The sequence below is a fragment of the Chrysemys picta genome, chromosome 1 (genome assembly GCF_011386835.1).
Source record: "Chrysemys picta bellii isolate R12L10 chromosome 1, ASM1138683v2, whole genome shotgun sequence".
NCBI classification, from domain to species: domain Eukaryota; kingdom Metazoa; phylum Chordata; order Testudines; family Emydidae; genus Chrysemys; species Chrysemys picta.
The window spans coordinates 111,835,231-111,848,013 of record NC_088791.1 but is presented as its reverse complement, the minus strand read 5'-3'; the positions used below and the strand labels follow the sequence as shown (position 1 = coordinate 111,848,013).

The 12,783-nt window shown below is 44.8% G+C and overlaps 1 protein-coding gene across 6 annotated transcripts in view; it reads right to left on the bottom strand.

Moving 5' to 3' along the window:
- The window catches only part of ADIPOR2 (adiponectin receptor 2), a 93,421-nt gene that overhangs the window by 6,108 nt on the left and 74,530 nt on the right, over positions 1–12,783 (bottom strand). For all 6 annotated transcript variants that reach the window (XM_065582540.1, XM_065582551.1, XM_005287996.5 and 3 more), the window contains 3 exons: positions 7,363–7,482; positions 4,170–4,341; positions 724–910 (listed from right to left, as the gene is read on the bottom strand). In XM_065582540.1, coding sequence (XP_065438612.1) covers positions 724–910; positions 4,170–4,341; positions 7,363–7,482 — 479 coding nt within the window. The remainder of the gene's footprint in view (positions 1–723; positions 911–4,169; positions 4,342–7,362; positions 7,483–12,783) is intronic.

Here is a 12,783-nt window from a genome sequence, read left to right as displayed (position 1 = left end):
ATGGCAAATACAGATTGCTGCCCCAGGGTCTCAGTGACCACCAAGGAAACAACCACTCACATCATCAACTAAGATGTTTTTATATCTGCAGAGCAGACAGAGTCCCCACATTCAAGATGCTCAATTCCCACAGACTGTTTGCTTCATGACAGAGGAACTATTATGACCTCCTGCAGGAACAGGTTCTTTTTTGGTCCTTTGGAGCTCTTTTTGTGGTAGGCTTGGAGGCTTCACAGCCCTTGGCCGAGTGACCTTCCAGAGCAAAAGGCCCTCATTGTCCGGCCACAGCAGGGTGATTAAAAAGATAAGAGAAATACTCCTAAATCCCTTTTTATCGGACAGATCCACTATGTCTAGCAAGGCCCAAGATGACCCAAAATAGGTTAAAAAAAGAACAAAGGCAAATAAGTTACACTTTTAGACTTTAGAATCTTAGCTGTAATTAGTTACATATTTAGGTATACTCATCTCGATGGTAAAAGGAAAAGTTGGTTCTGAGAATTCTCCAGCAATGGGATAGAGAGAGTGGTATTTATACCTTTGGTCTAGATAATGTTGGGCTGGAAGAAACTGCATGCAACCCCTACCCACCAACTACTATCAAAAGTGTTTCCGTGACCACATAGCTAGGCACGCTACTGTTACAGTGGGGATCCCAAACCGTAGCCAGGAGTTCCCGCCCCATTATGCCCAGCTAGCATGCATTCCACTCTGGATACTTACTTGGAGAAGAGCCGAGAGACACCTTCTGAATGGCAATAAACCGTGTGAAAGAGCCAGGAGAAGGAGAGGCAAAGGATGGCTCCCAAGAAGAACATTCCAACAACTACCTTCTCCTGCACAGGTGCTACAAATGACATGTTTGGCCGGAACATGTAGAAGATTCCCAGACATAGGAAGAACACACAACCTAAGTAAAGATAAGACAGAGGTATCAGACTAATGTAACCTGAAAGGTACTGTACTGGACCAAGTTTATGGGCGTGGGGAATACTGAACAAAGATCATAATGACAATGTTACACTTTCATGTGCTCTGATCTAATCAGTCATATATTTGACCCTCATCAAATTGAATTTGTACACACGTGAATAGAAACCATGGTTTCACTTGTTTTGTGAGGTACCCAGAATCTGGTTGAGCACACAACCACCACTCACCTGTAAACCTGAGACTTGATCAACCCTCACCCCCCATAGCAAACCAGCCTTGGGTGAAACTCAGGGAGTTCACCACCAAAACTGGAAAGAAAAAAAAAGGAATAGTCTGCTGGTGATAAAGCACTCCCACCTCAGGAATGTCCCTAACAAGAGTTATAACCAAGGTTGTAAAGACTCTGGAAAATTAAGGAGGATGCAGAAACACTCAACAAATGGTAAGATAACCTCTGACCAGTGTTTTATGCTGACCATCTGCACAAATAGAGAAATCACAATTAAGTTAAAATTTGGGCATGAAAGACAAAATGTAAAGAACTTGGGCAGGAAGGAGGACACAGGTGCCAGTGCGTAATTGTTTAACATTTTTGTTATTTAAGAGCGTGGGATTATGTAATAGGTTTAGTAGATTTGAAGGAGGGAGCTAGTTTTACCTATATAATGTAAATGAAAAACAATGCTCTTTAGGAACCATTTCTGGACTGCAGTTCAACATCAAGCTGCTGGAACTCTGATCCCTCTGCACGACCAGGACGTGCAGAGGCATCGCCGGGAACCCCCAGATGAGTGGATCCTGACTGGACATGGGTGAAATTTGTCTATATATTGGGAGTGATAAGCATAAGAGATTTGCTTGGTACATGTATTGCATGTGTGTTGCTAATAAATAGATGTTTAGAGCACAACTGTGTAAGGCTCTTTCACTGGGAAAAGGTTCTGCAGACCCATAGAGCCCTGAATCCCGAGGGAAAGGGTAGGTACTTAAATTGAACAGGTTTCTTCCTGAGCCCTGTGGGTAAGGATAGGAGCCTTACACCCTGAGCCCTTGGAAGGGAAAGGGTGGGGGGTGCCTAAATTGATTGGGCCCTTGAGCCCTTGGTAGGGTTTAGGTGGGGTGCCCTAGATTTTCTCAGGTAATACACCAGCAGTATACCCAATCTGTATTTTGTCCTTGATTGCTAATTTAAGTGCTAAGGAAAACCCTAAAGTTAGATGTAATCCATTCATTGCTTCCTCCATTTCCAAGGTTAAGGTTGGGAAATCATGAATCCTAGTCCTCATAGGAATTATATTCCCACATTCCCCAAATTGTGGTATTAATTGAAGAGCCCACTATCACCCAGAACCACCGTCTCCCTTTCTCACTGTGACTGACAGGCTTCTTCACAGCCTAGTCACAGATAAAGAGCAGGTACCACCCCAACCCTGCTGAATCCCTGCAAAGTAGCATTTCTTATTTGCTTGTCTTCCACCATGCAAGGAGGAACAAGGATGCTTATGATCGAGGTGAAGACGCCACTGACTCAAAATCACTGGCATATCTATGAAAGACCTTTTCTGAGCTCCTAGGAACAGTGACTCAGCTCAGCTTCACAGATCAGCAACCCAACACAGAGCCCAGTTTGCTGCTCTGGTGTATTTATTTCAAAGCTTAAGTTGTTTGCCAAAGAATACTGCTGTTCACTCAATAGCTGGAAGCGTGTAAGAGTGGGTATTTATCCTCCCAAGCTGGGCAGGAGGGTTAGTGGGATAGAGTCACTGCAAAGTGAATTTAAAACTAATTTGTGGTCAGTTAAACTTCTGCTCGCACTATGATAATGCACCCTGGGCAATGAGAAGGGGGTAGACAGCAGATAATGCTCAGCATTGCCAGGGCAGTTTGACCCTCTGGCCAGACTCTTGCCCCTTGTTTGGCAGGGAATGGAAAGTAGCACACATCCCCAGGAGAGGAATGAAGGAGTATGTACCTTTCAGGCAAAATGGAGAATGGCACAAACAGGTCTGAGAAGAGCTACATCCAATTCTCCTCAACTGAAATGCAGTGATGAAGTATCACTGCTCTAACACAGCGCTCCCACAAAGTGTCTCTGCTTACCTTGTGATAAACCCTGGGTATTGGGGAAGATTGCGTGCTGCAGTGGAAGAGGAGCACAGGTGAGGGACAGGGTAAGCTAACAGAGCATGTTTCCCCTTCTAACAAAAATGCTGTCTCAACTACAAAGAGGGAGGGCAACAGCACTTGGCATGCAAAAATGTATTAAGCATTTATAGCATATGTACTTACTCTTTGTTCCTGAAAAAGCCACACGTCAATAGCACAGCACAGCTTTCAATTTGTGTAATTGGAGAAGGGGACAGGAAAAGGGTGAATGTCTTTTTCTGGGATCCAGGAAATGCCCTTCCAGTATATTTTTTTTCCCCAGTCCCCTGACACTTGTTGCACCTTTTGTGCACTCTGAAGGCAAGAAGTGATCTTCGGATGTATGCTTATGGGCCCCAAGGATAAGATCTCAGTGCTGAGTTAGCAGTACCAAGAGGGGCTGAACTCTCAAGACAAGGAAATCACCTTAACCCTCCCTAACCTTTGTTCGGAGAATTTTAACAAGGGACACCTGGAACCCTATCCAGCAGGTCACTGCTGGAAGGATAATGGCACCTAGGACTCTGCCCCGGCTAAAGGACCTTCCACACCACTCCTAAACTTAGGCAGCAGATGGCTAGGGCTACAGGGGTCTCAGTCCCCCCCACCCCACCCCACCTATTTGGAGCTACGCTGCTGTCCGCATGCATGCCCAGGTCAGCAAGCAAAGCCTCACATGCGGCTGCACACTGCATTCCTGGCAGGTGGAGCTAGATACCCCAGTCCCAACAGGGGATGCTGGCTCCTAGCTCCTAAATGGCACTTCCTGGGAAGATTCACTGGGATGGGGCGATAGGATCCTCCATTCCTGTGGGACTAAGGCCCTGTGTCTGGCAACACCAGGGCTAGGGAGGAGGTCGGGCAGGGCATCATGCAGGGTTTGGATACAGATGCACTCATGTGACACTGTAGCAGGCTCCTCCAATATGAGAGCAGTGAGCCAATAGGCCAGAATGAGGGGCCCCAGAACAGGAGCCACCGCTATGGAGTAAGTGCAGGGCTGGCTCAGTCCCCCTAAAAATATTTTCCCAGCTGCCTATGGTCTTCAGTAATTAACAGTGCACATTCACTTTAAAGCACAATGGAAATACCAAGAAGATGTGTCCAGATGTTGCCAGTCTCTGTGTGTATTCTGAAGATGCTCTTGAAGCAAGCGCGGAAGGAGGGCATAGGTGGTCTGTGTCCATGCAACAGATAGTCATTATCCTTTAGCCAGTCAGGGAGAACATCATGGGGTATGACCCGCCATCGGCCCTCCCACACCTGGAGGTTAAGAGTGCATGGTTAGAATCTCAGCCAATAAAGTAGCATAAATGGTGGGCATGGCAAAGGGAAAAATAGGAAATCTTGAGTTAGTGTCAGTGCCTTAAAGTAACCAAAATTAATGTACTAAGTCTAGGGAGCAGAGAGCTCCTTTGGGACAGGCGTATCTTTGTGCTCAAGTCCCAAGTTGTACCAGTCCCTCTTCTATACAACACACTAATGGCCTGAATTTGACCTAGTGCTTCCACCAGTGCAGGAAGTGGAATACTTCAACATTCCAACAAATAGAAACACAACCAAGCTCATTTTAACTGCTCACCGAAGGGCAAAAGTGGATTTAATTTGCATGGTTAGTTACGTGGTAATGATTCAGTATTTGGGGGGAGGGGTGTCTTCCCGTCCACCTCACTGAGGAAAGCTAGATGTGGCTCTTCTCCATCTCGAACAAAGAAAGTCTTGAGCAGAGTCCCATCTCCCCATCACAAGATCATTCCTGATTGTATGCTCACGGAGTGTTTGATGCAGTCTAAATGTTAAATCTAATATGAGGGTCAGTACTATTTCAGTTATCCAGAATGCATAGAGGGGCACTGAAGTCAAGTATTCTTTTCCCTATGGCTAAGCCTGATGCCTTTCTAGCATTGCCAGCCCAAGCAGCAGAGGACCAGCAAGGTCCTGAACTCTGTTGCTCTAACTGTAGATCCTACATATTCATGTGCCCACTCCTGTAGACGGTCCCCATTGCAAAAATCACACACACAGCTGCTCTTACACAGCACTCCTTCAGTGACACAGAGCTAACAAGATGCATGTAATCTTCAGTCTGGCTCCTAAGCTGGCATTGCAAAGCTACATATAGGCATGGCACAGATGCAATCATCTTTGGGATTTGCTCACTTAGCAATAAGAATATAGAAGCAGATATGCATGCATTAAGGTTAGGGAATCCTGCAATTGTTAATTTCAACTGCTGGGTTCTCATTTCTGTTTTAACAGTGAGGACCTAAAACAATGTCAGGAATGCTGCTGTTTTGTTTTCCTTTGAAGGGACACTTCCTATTGCCAGCCCTCTCTAGATCCCACTACCACCACAAGACAGCTCAAAAATTAGTCAAAGTAACCAGCTCAGGTAAGACACTCTTAAAGATGCTGTTTTACAGAAGAATTAACTGTGTTTTGCTTCACATGCAGCAAGAATGTGTGTGGGGGGGGAGAGGGAGGTTCCATTTTTGAGAAAGCAGAGGAACACCACCATTTAAAAAAACAAAACACGCTCAAAGCATGGAATGAAAATGCAACCTTCATTTCCCAGGATCCCCCTACCAATGGCAAACAGCCATTAGTAATATCCACAGTAATAAGCATGCCACAGGCAGCACTCCACCCAAACCCAGAATTAGGGCATCAGCCAGAGACTAATACAATATATTCCCCATAACTTTAACAGAACTGAGATTCAAGGCCAGCAATATCTACATAGTCCACAATGGATTTACTTGGATGGACCTTTAAAAGAAGCTGTTCTTCTATTCAGGTAGCTGACAAAGTCCTTTTTACAATGGAAGCAAATGATGATGTGGAGGCAAAAAAAATTTGCATGTCTGCAGAAGTCTGGAAAGAACTGTCCTTATAAATGAAAGTGTCTTGAACCAGAAACACTGGAAGCAGAGTGCTTTCATTCTGCCTGCAGACACACAGATGTTTCCCAAAGGGGACTCATTAGCTGCAATATCAGCTTTAAAATAATTTCAGAATGTAATCCCTATTGTTCCATGCTTTCTAGTTCATGCACTTATAGTAGGGGTGGGCAAACTACGGCCCACAGGCCAGATCCAGCCCATTAGGGCTTTGGATCCAGCCCACGGGATTGCCACCCCTGTGGCACTGTGGGTCCCACACCGCTCCAGGAAGCAGCTGGCACCACGTCCCTGCTGCTCCATTCGCTGCCCTTGCCTGCAGGCCCCGCCCCCCACAGCTCCCATTGTCTGGGAACAGGGAACCATGGGGGGGGGAAGTACCCACAAGCAAGGGCAGCACATGGAGCCCTCCGCCCCACCACTCCACTAGGGGCCACAGGGACATGGTGCCAGCTGCTTCTGGGAGCGGAGCGGCGTGGTGTGGCGCGGGGCCAGGGAAGGCAGGGAGTCTGTCTTAGCCCCCCTGAGCACTGCTGTCAATCTGGAGTGGCTCCAGAGAAGTGGCGCTGGGCGGGAGCTTGCATCCCGAACCCCTCCCGCACCCCAACCCCCTGCCCTGAGCCCCCTCCTGCACCCCACACCCCTCCTGCACCCCAACCCCCAAGTGCCCTGCCACACGCCAAGCCCCTGCCCTGAGCCCCCTGCACCTCAACCCCTTACCCTGAACCCCCTCCCGCACTCTGGACCCCAACCCCTTGTCCTGAGCCCGTTCCTGCACCCTGCATCCCTCCAGCACCCCGCACCCCTCCTGCACCCCAACCCCCTGCCCTGAGCCCCCTCCAGCACCCCGCACCCCTCCTGCACCCCAACCCCCTGCCCTGAGCCCCCTCCTGCACCCCGCACCCCTCCTGCACCCCAACCCCCTGCCCTGAGCCCCCTCCTGCACCCCGCACCCCTCCTGCACCCCAACCCCCAAGTGCCCTGCCACACACCAAGCCCCTGCCCTGAGCCCCCTTCACCCCAACCCCTTGTCCTGAGCTCCTTCCTGCACCCTGCATCCCTCCTGCACACCACACCCCCTCCCACACCCCAACCCACCGTCCCAGCCCTACATTCATGGCCCTGCATTCAATTTCCCCACCCACATGTGGCCCTCGGGCCACAAAGTTTGCCCACCCTTGAGTTATAGCATACCTGGGATTCAACACAGCAGCAGCATTAGCTGATATATAGAGAATTGCTCAATGACCAACTCCATTGTGTGCCTGCTGTTCCCCAGCTTATTGCCAACATAGTTTACTTCAGGAACATGTCCGGTTAGCTTCATTTAGCTAGTATGCTCAAGTGACCAGCTGGATAGATTTGTTTTCTTTATATCTCTTACCTTACACACAAACTCTTCCATTTTCTCCATGGCATGGTGGGCTTGTAAAAGAGGGGACATACCCATAAACCCTTCATCTTCCTGAGCTGGTTCATCATTACAGTCGCATTCCTCAGAACTCTGGAAGAGAAAAACCAAACATTTCATATAAAAACTGACAATGAAAAGCATCATCTTATGTTTTACACCAAAACCAAACATGGGTTAACCATTGAGTTGAAATTTCAAATTCAAGACAAGCAGTAAAATTTTCAGAAAAGTGACTCAGATGCTTTTTAAAAAGTGTTATCCATGCTTATACCAAGCACAAAGAAGTCTGGAAAACACAGTGAAATTCTGTAAAGTTGTGTATTTCCGGGGGGGGGGGGAGGAAATAGCTCAGTGGTTTGAGCATTGGCCTGTTAAACCCAGGGTTGAGAGTTCAATCCTTGAGAAGGCCACTTAGGGATCTGAGGCAAAATCAGTACTTGGTCCTGCTAGTGAAGGCAGGGGGCTGGACTTGATGACCTTTCGGGGTCCTTTCCAGTTCTATGAGATAGGTATATCTCCATATATTATTAGAATCATCAGCTATAAAGTCCACAGAATGATGAAGCCCATTCCCCTACCAATGCAGGATTACTTCCTACACAAAGTTTCAATCTGTTTTAGTACTAAACTCTTTAATAATCTTGAGAAGGTGCCACACATTTTTTTTTAATTCTGGTAGCCTAGGATAAGCCAGGGTGAGGCCGCAGTAGATTTCAATGCAAGATTTGCAAGCCTTATACTTCAGACTTTAATCAAATTCAGGTAAATTTGATCATTTCACTCAAATCTGCTTAGCTGAAAATTATGCCTATTCAACTGTACTATGAAGTGTTGATTTGTTCATCTCTGCTGGTCCGGCAAGATGTTCCAATAGTAAAACCAGGAAATCAGAAGTTGGGCAGAGGCATATAGATATGTTGAAGATGGTGTCATAAAAATTTTATTAAGATAGTGTTTAAAAAAAGTGAATGGTACAGAGTTCAAGTGTAGAAGTTTCTGGTCATCAGGGAATAATGTACAGATTATCAAGGTGTGCGAAGTTCAGTTTAAGATTGGATGGCATAAGGAATACATAATCTGCAATAACCCTGATGGGGGTAAAAGGTTAATGGGTTAAAGTACAGACATTGAGATATGAGGGTATGTTGTTCATATAATGGCTATGTTCAGGTGTGGAGTATAAAGCAACTAAGCCAAAAAGACTTCTGAATGGAAAGGTTCAAATACTAGTTACAGGAAACCACTGTACAGACAGAGGCCAGGATTTTGATCTGGAAATGGAAAAAATGAAACTCCAGAATCCTGTTTTTAAAAGCAGGAATATAGATGGAGGAGTTTTATCAATCACAAAAGAGAAAGTCATTAGCTACCAAAATTCCATGCCACCCATTCTCCAGCATATGGAAAGGCAGAGGATAACTCAAGTGCAGACATGCTTTGGTCATTCCAATTTCAGTAAATAAAGAAACAGGTCACTAAATTCTGCTTTGTTTATTAGAAGTGATCCATACTACCAGGGACTTGACACTTCCTGCTGCCTCTGCAAGATTTCTCTTGGCAGAGGAGGAAATAGTCATAGCAGTATTGAGTAGGGGAAGGGAGGGGAACCCTTTTGTGCCCTTCAAGTCTCTGCCCTAGAAAGCTGCCAAGAGTTCGAGTGGCCAAGTCACATGCAAAGATTTGGAGGCCAGAAAGTTCCAGAATGATTATCTTGATAGCCACAGAACTTCACACCTTAGTAATTCCTGCATCAAGCCCAATAACTTGTAGTTAACTACTGCATCTCTTAAGGAAACTTCCAATGTTGATTTAGTCTCTTCAAGATATGGAGAATCTGCCATATCCCCTTTATATAATGTACCCATGGTTGATTACCCTGAATGTTAATTTGCACTTTATTTCCAGTTTGAATATTTCTAGCTTCAACTTTGAGCCACTGAATCTTATGTCTCTGTTTGGAAGGTTAAACAGCTAGGATTAAAGAGTCTTTTCCCAGTGTAAGTACTTCTAGACCATGATGTTGCCTCTTAATCTCTTCAACAAGTTAAAACAATTAAACTTAAGTCTTTTATTGTAATGAGTGTTTTAGACCTAGATTCATTCTTGTAGCTCTTTTCTAAACACTCAATTTTTTCAACATCCTTCTTAACGTACTGACACCAAAACTGGACACAGTTCATTTGACAAGACCTGTTTTCCATGAAATTACATTGCCACAATTATATTTTTGTCCTTTTATTCTTCAGTGATAGTCTCGTAACAGCCACTGCATTATTTTGCTCAGGATCGAAGCCAGGCTTCAGGCCTACAGTTAGCTGGTAACCTGGTTTACTTTTTTAAATACTGGCACAGCAGTGACTCCTGTCTCCCTCTGGAACTTGCCGAAGTTTATTAAAATCTAACATCAATGATGCAAAACTCCTCAGTCAATCCTTAGACCTCTTGTGTGGAAGTTATCCAGACCAGATTTTTAAAATCCTTTAAATAATTAAAAAAAAAAAAGTAAGGAGGATATTAAACAGCATCTTACTACTGTTGGAATAGAAATTAAAAGTAAATATAACATCCAGCTTAATTCCAAATACAGAAAACATCTCTGCTTTTCAGCATCGACAATTTTACAATCACCACCCAGTAACAGGACCTCTATCATTAGGATTTTTTGTTCCAGATTTATTTAAAAAAATTCCTTTAAAGTTTGGATCTGCTTTGCACTACAATACTCTGCATATAAGGCCTCCTTCATAGGTCAGTCCTGTTACAATGTACACTTTCCAAGATCAGACCTTACAGAAAGGTAGGACTGGAATTTGAATTCCAACACATCTGACATGGGCTAAACAGATAGGCTGGCCTTAGTTACATTAGGGAATCCCTCTCTGTCAGACTACAGCAGAATCAAATAACGTGTTTGAACTAACAGTTCTCAGTTTTTAAAACAAGAGGGGCTGGAGGCAAGGCATATTGACTGAAGGATCTTAAAATTAAGGAATCCATTATTCCCCTACCTCACTAGTCTATCAGAGCCTAAATTTGTCGAACCTCAGGATACACTGCAAGGCCCAAAACATCAGGCTTTTTTTATTTCTAGTATGAGAGGGAAAGTTTTAATTTGGGTGGATTTTAAGGGGATTAGAAGACTACAGTTAATTATGAACTACAGCCAAATTCTGCTTGCATTTTGGAGATATGCTAATAAATGAATAAAATAATGCCAAGCTCCTTACAGTGGTGATAGCAGGAACTGAGACAGCAAGCATCTTGAGACCTGGCACCATTAGATGCCATGTACACAAACCAAATTTCTGCCAAGCAACAGTGTTCCCCCCCCCCCCCCCATATCTCCTTCCTATCAGGCTATAAAGTTAATGTTCAAGAAAACATTAAGGCATTAATATTTAATGTGAGCCACAGTTTGAGGTTTTTCAATACTCTTATTTTCCCCCCCAAAAATAGAATATCTGGTTAAGAAAAGGATGAGATATTTTGGTTCTTACTAAGGTACATATTGAAATGTATTTCAAATGTAGAAACACTAACTCCCACTCCTGTGCTCTCCTATGTCCCATTAGACTGAACGAATGAGGGACTGCAAGTGTTAGAGAGAGATAGAAGTATGTCACTGGAGCATGACATTAGCTTAGCTTCCAGGCGGTGTATTATTCAGCCATCATTCATGACAAGGGGAAAAACAGAGCACCAGAGCGCTAGGAAGGTCATGAGGATACTGACACCTGCCTCACGTATAACAATCAGGATCCTGTTTCACCTTAGAATGGTATAAATTACATAAAGAACATTCCCTCAAAAGACATTTCCCAGTAGCCCAGCAGAACAAATGCATACGCAACTCTAAAGGCTGGTGTAGCAACCCTTTGTTTATGGTTTCTACAGGGGACAAGAAAAGTGTGCAACACTGAGGGTATGTCCACACTGCAGTCAGAATGTGAGACTGCAGCATACCAGGGTCCCAGGCTAGTCCTGTCTGCCTGGACCCTAGATACATACTCAAGCAGCTACCATCCATGCTGAGCAGTGAAGTCAGGACAAGACAGCAGCTAGATCAATAGAGCCCTGAAGATCTGCAGATATCCGTGGACTATGTTTGTGGATCACAGATAGATGCAGATCCAAATTTTATATCTAGACCCCTGAAAATCTGCCGATATCCGGACCATCTTTATAGATTGTATGTGGGCATCAAAGCTAGCTCAAGTATTTCCACGCATGCTGCAATTGCACCTCTTGATTGCAATGAAAACCTACCCAGAGACAGTCACACTTTGAAACCCAACCCTGCCAGAGACGAGGCATTTTTAGAAGCTTTCAATTCTTGTCAAATTTAGATAGTAAGAAAAGCTGGTTTGTGCTTTGCAGGAGTCCTGTATGAATGCTATTGTCCGACTGATTTCACAAAGGAAATTATCTATTTGATTTAGATACTTAGCCTTGGTTAAGCTTTCCCACTGCTGTGTAGAGTTGGAAACAGAGTAGGAAGGAGTTGTTTGGGTTTTTTTTAAAATGGTGTTCAGTGTGTATAAAACTGAAGATGGATACCTTTTGGAGATGAGGGGAGAAAACACAATCACGAGTTGGTGTGGAATTAAGTACAGGACATCACAACTTCTGCCTGACTACAATTCCCATTATTCCTTGAAGATTACTAGCTGGGTAGTACAGTACATAATGTCACCCTAACACATGGCCAGGAAATGCTGTCTCAGGTCTCCAATTTTAACCGAAGAACATAGAGGCAACTGGCATCAAACCCAAAAGGAGCTTTTACAGAAAGTCAGTTAGTTGTGTATTTTAAATACACAAGCTTCAGAATTTTACCCTTTCCCCCTTCGCCACAGAGTTCTGTTAAAATGTTGACGGAAAGGTCTATAAATAGATGCTTCTCATGTCACACACCTGTTATAGACAATGCACTATGGCCTTGGCTACACTTACCGGCAAGTTCGACGGCTGGAAATCGAACTTCTGGGTTCGACTTATCGCGTCTAGTCTGGACGCGATAAGTCGAACCCGGAAGTGCTCGCCGTCGACTGCGGTACTCCAGCTCGCCGAGAGGAGTACCGCGGAGTCGACGGGGGAGCCTGCCTGCCGAGTGTGGACCAAGGTAAGTTTGAACTAATTCGAAATAAGGTACTTCGAACTTCAGCTACGTTATTCACGTAGCTGAAGTTGCGTACCTTAGTTCGAATTAGGGGGGGTAGTGTAGACCAAGCCTTAGTGAGGCGGAGAGGAGAGGATGAACAGCTTTCTAGTGTTATGCATTGCTCATTCCAGATATGAATACTGCTGTTCAACCACATGGCAACTAGAGACTCCACTAATATGAAGTTATGACCTGCCCTGAAATTAGGAGTGGTGGTGCAGTCACTGAGG